The 8,193-nt window shown below is 50.3% G+C and overlaps 1 protein-coding gene across 1 annotated transcript; it reads right to left on the bottom strand.

Annotated features, from left to right (window-relative positions):
• Positions 1-21: 21 nt before the first annotated feature.
• LOC104505628 (SERTA domain-containing protein 2-like) lies at positions 22-2,001 on the bottom strand. Its single transcript, XM_010151138.1, is given in 2 exon segments — positions 22-1,444; positions 1,447-2,001. Coding segments are annotated over 2 exon segments (972 nt in total). The 3' UTR covers positions 22-1,027.
• Between the last annotated feature and the right edge of the window lie 6,192 nt (positions 2,002-8,193).

Here is an 8,193-nt window from a genome sequence, read left to right as displayed (position 1 = left end):
ACGCGGGCGGGCTGCAGCCGCGGCGGCGCTCGGGCCCTCTTGGGGGTGAAGTTCCACAACTGTCTCCTGCCGACTGCTTCACGGACGCGTCGGAAAAGGACATGGCTCTAAGGTTGAGGAATCACAGTAGTGCGCAGCGGGTACAGCAGGGAGCGAACACTTGTGAAACTCCGACGGAAGCAGCTCCCAGCCCTTTCTTAAAGCACTTTTTTTTGTTTGCATTCAGGGAAACCGACTGCAGGCTTGTTTGATCCAACGTTCTCTTTGCACCATACACATATAAAACATTACAACTCTGTATAAAAGTACAAGTGGTTCTTGTACATCTGAATTATGCAGGAACTATGTGAGCAAACCCTATCAAAATAGCTATTTTTTTTTTTGAGTGTGTATAAACAGCATTTGTTTTTAGAAAAAACAATATAATAAACTGCAGAATCTGTACAAAAATATAAAATAAATTTGGGCAGCAGTTTCTAAACAGCCATGTAAATGCAACACTTAAAGAGGAGCAGGTTAATGCCTCCAAAAGGCTGAGTTTGCTAAGTCAACCTATACAGGGCTAAAATGGTATCGAGATTATCTAAATAATAAAATTTTTTACCTCTTGCAATAAAACTTATAGAAAAAATAGACAAATATGCACATGCAATTTACAGCTTTCCCCAACATAATCCTTGTGCTTAGCTTTTTCTTTTTTTTTTGTTTCTTTTTGTTTTTTTGTAATAACATAACATTGTCTGCAATACATATTCTTTCCTATACCGGGATATTCGGTCTTCCTTGAGGAACCACTTTAAAAAAAAAAAATACATTAGAAGTGGTCATACGTGGATGAAGGCACTCCAACTCTGCTTGAAGCAAAAACTAGTGTGATCCTTTTCTTTTCCAAAAAGGCAAGCAAGGACGCATGCACAGTGCTGTGGGAGGGGCTATGGAAATACTACCGAGTGTATATACTGGTACTTAAAATGAAACTTTTAAAACAAAACCAAAACAAAAAAAAAAGATGCTCTATTTCTGTATTTTAAGACCCAACAAGCACCTCCATGATGTGATCCAGTTCCGTGAGGTCCATTTTGAAAGGCTGATTGGGAGTTACTGGTTGACTGCTGTACGGAGCAAGAGTTTTTAGGAGCTCATCTGCTGAAACAGGAGCCATTTTTGAGGCAGCCCCCGTGGCAGACGTGCAGGGGTCAAAATCATACATGGACGTATCAATGTCAGCAAAGAGGATGTCGTCCAGGGTCAAGTCCGTGAGGAAACCCGTGGAAGTTGTGATCTCGAAGTTGCCAGGTAGCGAGTCGATGAGTTTGGATTCAGCCGTTCTGCTCTCCGGGAGGCCGTCAGGCTTTTGAACGCTGGACTCGCTGGGGTGGTCTTTAGAGTCCGGGGCTGCTGTGGCGGCCGCCACTGCCCCTGCGGGCGGTGGCCGCCCGCTACTGCCTCTGCGGAGGTAGGTGCTGGACAGAGCTCCTCGATTTCGTCCAAGGCTGAGGAGAAGCTGTCCTTCACTGGTTGGAGAGCAGGAGGTGGCGGTTTTGTCGGACCATCGTGCTGGACAGCCGGGGAAGTGCAAAAAGTGTCGTCCTCCAGTAAAGAGGCTGGGGTGAGGCAAGACTCCAGGGGCGTAGTGCTTACGAAGTCAGCGGGGAGAAGGGGCTGGGAGGCGAGGTGGCTGAACGCCGGCTGGGCCTCGCGGAAGTTGTCGCCGAGAGGGTCGGCGGGCTGCGAAGCGGTCACGAACACGGGCCTCAAGTTGCCTTCTTGTTTGAGTTCCTCCTGGATTCGCCTCAACATGTTGTTGATTAAAACTGTCTTTTGCAAGCTCGGCTCAGTTAAGGGCCTGTGGTTGTAAAGTTTCATAAGGGAAATGTTGAAGATAGTCTGACGCTGTAAGGTGTAAGACACCTTAGAGGGACCATCAGTAGGAGACACCACTTTGCCTTCCAACCCATCTTCATGCTCGTCAAACTTCCGCTTTCCTCCTTTCCCCAACATATATCTGAAAGGAAAGAGAAGGGACCGATGAGGTCAGCAAAGCCTGAAGCCTGTTCTTCCCACCTGAATCCCCACCCCAGTCCACCTACTCCCTTGCACAGGCAGCACTGACCGACTGGCCGCTCTGTCCCCTCCCCACTTACCCCCCCAGCCACAAGTGGACATCTGTCGACAGAAATAACTCGCTTTTGGCCCACGGCAGCATCACAGAATCACAGACTGGTTTGGGTTGGAAGGGACCTTAAAGACCATCTAGTTCCAACCCCCCTGCCATGGGCAGGGACACCTTCCACTAGACCAGGTTGCTCAAAGCCTCATCCAGCCTGGCCTCGGACACTTCCAGGGATGGGGCATCCACAGCTTCTCTGGGCAACCTGTGCCAGTGACTCACCCCCCTCTCTGGGAAGAACTTCTTCCTGATATCCAATCTAACCCTCCCCACTTTCAATTTAACCCCGTTACCCCTTGTCCTGTCACTACAGGCCCTTGTAAAAAGCCCCCCCCAGCTTCCTTGTAGCCCCTTCAGGTACTGGAAGGTGCTATAAGGTCTCCCCGGAGCCTTCTCTTCTCCAGGCTGAACAAGCCCAACTCTCTCAGCCTTAATCATGAGGAAGCAGAATTGGCCTTAGTGCAGTGCTCTGGTCCGTCGTGACTAAGCACAGCTATGCTGGTTAATTCCAAGCAGGAATTCAAACAGCATCTATAGAACTCAAGCCCTTGGCACGCTTGGCAGCAGATTTCACTCTTGCCTATGTTAAGTTTATGGTCCCCAAATATTTGTACATAGGTGCATGAGCTACAGATACTGAACACTCCTATAAATTTTCCAACTGATGCAGAACTCTGCCGGGGAACACAACCCGGGGTTCTTACAATTTAATTTCCCTTTTTATTCAGAAGCGTGCTCACAGGGGGAAAGGGAGCGCGGCTCAAGCAACTGTAGCGAGAGCAACCTCCCCAGTGGAGTCAGGAGATTCAACCTGTTAGCACACCCTATGCACATCCGACTGTGTGGGTTTATTTAGCTGGTTGCCTAAGGACTAAACTACTAGAGCAGGACGTACACTTGTTACAGTCGGATAAATTACAGATGAAGATGATGATCCGTCAGGTCTTCCAGTCTAATCTCCAAGGCCATTCTCTGCACTACACTGCTGCTGCGGCCAGGGCCTTCAATCCTAACAGTGCCTGGGTCCCACTTGGAGGACAGGGGCAAAGCCTCAACGGAGTTTGCTGTCACCTGAAGCACTGAGCACCCGGCTCCCAGAAGCAGGCACCCAGGAGCACCCCGTGTCCCCCAGTCTGAACCAGGCTGGGTGCACGGGCCCTGCCTGCCCCTTGCACGGGGGCAAAGCGCTGCACCCCCACTGGCGCATGAGACGACGGCAGCTCTGATGGGGCTGGGGTGGGCTGCGCTCTCGCACATCCCCCCCCGCTCCTCTGGGTAGGAGACGCATTTTCACACAGCGGCGTCGGAAATCCTTTCTCTGCTCCCGCCTGGTGAAGGCGACTTTCAGGAGCTTGCTAGCCCCAGAGAGACCCAGCTTGTGCACCAGAGCCAGAACGCCTCGCTCCAGACGCACCGCTGGTCTTCACTTCTCCCCCGTCAAAGCCAGGACCTCGCTCAGGACTACATCCGTGGCAGGCTGCATCTGAGAACCAAGGAATCCTGTAGGGCTTTCCAAAGAACAAAAATCAGCATAAATACCCGTGCTTTTCCCCTGGTCAGATGGCAGATTTTGAAGAAGGAAACAAAGGGAACTTCACCAAACTCGCCCTGCGTCATCCATTATTTCTCAGCTCAGAATAAGTAGGGCAGTTCGATCCCCAGTGCCGTCTCTTCCAGGATGTTTCCAAGCACCTGGAAACACTCCTCGACACAGCTTGGGCCCAGCCTCATTTTGTCACCGTTATTTTTGTGACGCGAAGATTCCCCCCCAGACGCAGAGGAACGCAGGAATTGCTGTGCTGCGACAGAGGCAGGACCTAACGTCACGCGTCCGGACGGGGAGGGCGGTAGGGTCAGCGACCCTCTGCCCCGCACACCACCGTGATGACCGGGGCTCGGTCTGCCGAAACACCCGCGGTTAGGTGGGTGAAACGGCGCAGTCCGTGCCAGAGGCACTTCCCCAGGGGCTTGGGAGATGGCAGGTTGCCCCCGAGTCTCTCCCCCACAACCTGCATGGACCCGGTTTACCAGACAAGCCGTTTTACCAGGTCTGAATCAAAACCAGGAGGAGCAGGGGCCGTTACTGCTCTTCACGTGCCCGTCCCACAGGCTGCATCAAAGCAGCCAAAGCAAAGCCCCACGGAGACAGGGGTAGGATGGCAGGCGCTGCAGAGCGGCACCCTGCGCTCGGCACGCTTCCACGGCACAGGCCAAACGTTCGGATTTCCTCTCGTTTTCCCAGGCAGAGCGGGAAGGTTCTGCAGCGCTAACCCCGTCACCCTTCTAACAGGCTCAGACAGCCCCCTGTTCACCCCCACAGCCCTCCCTCCATTTAAAGGAACGCTGACGAAGCGGCACGAAGATTTCTGCCTCGATTAATTAATAAATCAATAAATAGTTTTAAAACCCCCACACCACCCCGGTGGAAGATGCCTTCCAGCCCTAGCTACCCAGAGAGAAGTGGCAACAGGCATGTAGATTTTTTTAAGCCCACACCTGACTCCTCTTGCATGAGCTTTATTAGGCAGCTACCACCTAGCTACGGTCTAGGAGACAAAACTCGTCTTCCTTATTTCAGCACACTTCCCAGCTCCTGCAGAAGGGCCGCACCAGGCAGGTCTAACACCGGTTTGCTTATCAGACACTGGTTCTGCAGGCAGTTAACACGGCTAAGGGCTTGCAAACGTCCCCGAGAACGGCTGGCGAGGGTTTGAGGGCAAAGAGCCTTTGCAAAGTGGGAGAAGGGGGCAGAAGAAGTCAGGGTTTCAATGCAAAAAGGAAAAGAGCTCCTGAAAGCATTTGCTGGACGTTAAATCCAAAATCAGATTGGGTGAAGTGAGCCTCCTCTGGTTAAAAATAAGCCCCAAATCCAGATCGTTTTCCAGCATATTATGCAATTAAAAAAAGAAAGGAGGGGGCGGGGGGAAGGGAGCAAGCTGAGCGGAGCGGGTAGGCTGCCATCCAAGCTCCTTGGCCAGCTACCAACGATCCCTGCGCCTGGAATCTCGGGTGAACAAAACCCTCTGAAATTTAGCACTACTGCTGAAGTCTGGTTTTTCTCTGCTCCCTAGTGTCACTTCCACGGACTACTCCAGAGCTGTGCACATGGGTCTGGGGAATGGGGCTTGGGAGGGGGAAACCTTGGCTGTTCAAACGTTCACAACACACTTCCACTTCGGACAGACAGAGCAAGAAAAGGAGGACCGGGCTAAGCAAGAACCGAACCCCCTGCCCAAGTCCAGCACATTTTCAACACAGCAGTGGGTTAGGAGGAGAGCTACCAGCTTTTCCTCCCTTCCTACTATCTCCTCCCCCTGAAAAAAGACAGACTGTCCTAAAGACATACCAACGCTCCTTCCGCAATGCTCTATTTAAAGGAGAAAATGTTAAACAGCTTGGGGATCAGGAGAGTTTTGAAGTTTGTCGGGCTCTGCAAGGAACATAGGATATTATTCACTGCGCCAAGCAAACCTTTTTTCCCCGTGATAAGGAAAACGGACCGTTCGGGCGGCCACGCTCCGTTTCCTGCGCCTGATTATTAATTATTATTGTCAGGGGAGGTCGGCAGGCATTTCGAATGCACCCAACTGGGCCCACATGCATGCAAGACTGAGGTGCTGGCAGTTAAGACATTTTTTTAAGCCGACCGGTAAGAGCTACGGGGTGTTCATTAGAAAACACAACAATAACCTCACTACGTCATTTTCCAGGAAGCTTAGAAATGATTCAAGGTTTCCTGTACGCATGACTGTCAAGCTTTCACATCTCGCTCATCTTCACGTAGCTTGGTTCAGAGTTTGTCCTTTTGAAAGGTAAAATACATCAGGCACCTCCCAGTTTCACCCACTAACTTTTCGGCGCAGCTTTCAGTTTCCTTTTCCCCAGAAATGCTCTCCGAAGCAGGTTTAACCATTAGAGCGGCAAAGCAGGACGCCAGCCTAAGGAAGGGGGTTTTATTCCCCCAAACAGGGGGCTCAGATGAGCACTGCTAGACTCTCAGCCTTACCGAGTTTTATTCCTTTCTCCTCTGGCAGGCAGTCGGGAATTGTAAAATTTTCCTCCAGTTTCCATTAATCACTTTATTCATGCTAAGCAAAGCAAAGGGGCAGGACCTTTTTAGACCAAGGGAGAGAGTTGATAAAAACAGACATGCTTTCAGGTTTGCAAGCCTTTCTCAGGGTGCCCATAAAGGAATTTTACAGTGTCTGACCACCACGGCTTAAGACAATGTTGCCTGCTTGTTCTTTACAGTTCAAACCATCCCTTCCTTCCCTCAACCAACAGTTTCATGCCTACATTAAAGAGACCGATTTTGTGCATCTTGAGATGCTGAGCATTTCAAAAAAAAAGAAAAGGAAGCTGTACAATGCCAACATTTGATCTGACTCAGTTCTGTTCATTTTAAAAACTTTGCTCCTAGCCTTTCCAGCCCAAGCTTCTGCTGCGAAAACGCCAAACTCGCAGATCAGGTTGGCCAAAGACCTGTACTACACGAGCCACACTCGCACCCTCCCAAGGGTCAGAAGACAGAGCTGGCCTACCAAGTCCCATGGGTAGAGTCAATGGGGACAGCAACCCCCCAGAACACACCACTGAACAGGCAGCGACAAAGGGTCACGTCCACGGAGGGTCTTTCGTGCACCCCTTTCAGCTGAGCAGCAACCCCAGATCTCGCAGCCGCACTTCCGCGCCTGCCAGCCAACAACATTTTGGCGCCAGGCATCAGGAGTTCAGATGGGATGTCACTTTGCTGTTGTTGTTTTGATGAAGGGTGTTGCAGGGGTTTGCGATGAGTCAGTTTTCAGTGTTACTTAGGCATGTGGAACCAGAAAGCTGAAGAAAGGTGACACAAAAAAACCGCATTTATCTAGGGACGGGGGGAGTTACTTGGAGATCTTCCCCAGTATTATCCCCCAGCTGGCTCCAGCTCTGGAAGACCCAGAGACCCAAAAGCAGAACCATTGTTGCTGAGAAAGATTCAACTTGCTTTTTTGCCCATTTAGGGCAATTGTACGCATCTCAGAGCCAGAGAAACCCCAGTATTGTCTGGGAGTTGGCTTTTCTTAATTGAAAAACAAAAGTAATATATATTTTTTCATTTGCGTGTCATTTAGCTTCCTTTTATTGGCTCTGCATGCTCTTCAGACCGAGCTGGAAAAAAACGCCGTTGGGGCTCAGTAGAAAAGATAATCAGCCCGGAGCGGGTGGTTCTCTGGAGTCAACCACCATCGATCAAACACAGAAAAGCTTGTGCAACGCCTGGCTATGTCTCTGAGCCCACTCAGTGACGAATCCCTCCCTCTCCAGAGGACAGAGGTATGCACGCATCGTGAGAGAAGTACTGTATTTATCGATTGCACTTAGGACATTATACCTTGTCACTGCAGAACTATTTCTGAAGGCTTTAATAATTGGAAGCTTGGCATAGGGAAGCACTGGATGTATAAAAAGTGGAGGGGAATAAGTGATTTGGTTATCTCACCAACAATTAAAACACCCTTGCGTGTTAATTCTCAAAGCCTTTTAACAGTTGAGTGTAAAACACCTCTCCAGACTGAGGGCTTTTCTTGGAAATCAATTCTACAACCCACTAGTCCCTCCCTACTCACCAAGGCAGACAGGAAGGAAAAAAAAGAAGAGGAACAGAACACTAAGCGGGATGGCGGAAAAGGATCTTTAAGAAATCACATTTCCACTCCCGTACTTACACCACCCTATCAGTTGGTCTAGAGGAGGAACAGCTTAAGACAGCGAGGTTCGCTTTCAGAACGAACACTGTGTTGCTCAAAAAGGTAAAAGCGTCAAAAAATCCCCAGAGTCCACAGGCAGCCATTCCTCCCCATGCAGCCGAAAGCCAACGCAGAGACACGAGCAGCAGCGGCTCCTACAGAAAGTGGAGTTTAAAGCAGGACCCGTAACTTTCTGAAACCATGGGTAATTAAAACCCGGGGTGGGGGAGGGAGGGCAAGAATAAAAAAGATGGAGGGGAATTAAAACACTACTTCACACACACATGGGCCGGG

The sequence above is a fragment of the Eurypyga helias genome, unplaced genomic scaffold (genome assembly GCF_000690775.1).
Source record: "Eurypyga helias isolate BGI_N326 unplaced genomic scaffold, ASM69077v1 scaffold27754, whole genome shotgun sequence".
NCBI classification, from domain to species: Eukaryota; Metazoa; Chordata; class Aves; order Eurypygiformes; family Eurypygidae; genus Eurypyga; species Eurypyga helias.
This window is presented reverse-complemented; position numbering and strand designations above follow the sequence as displayed.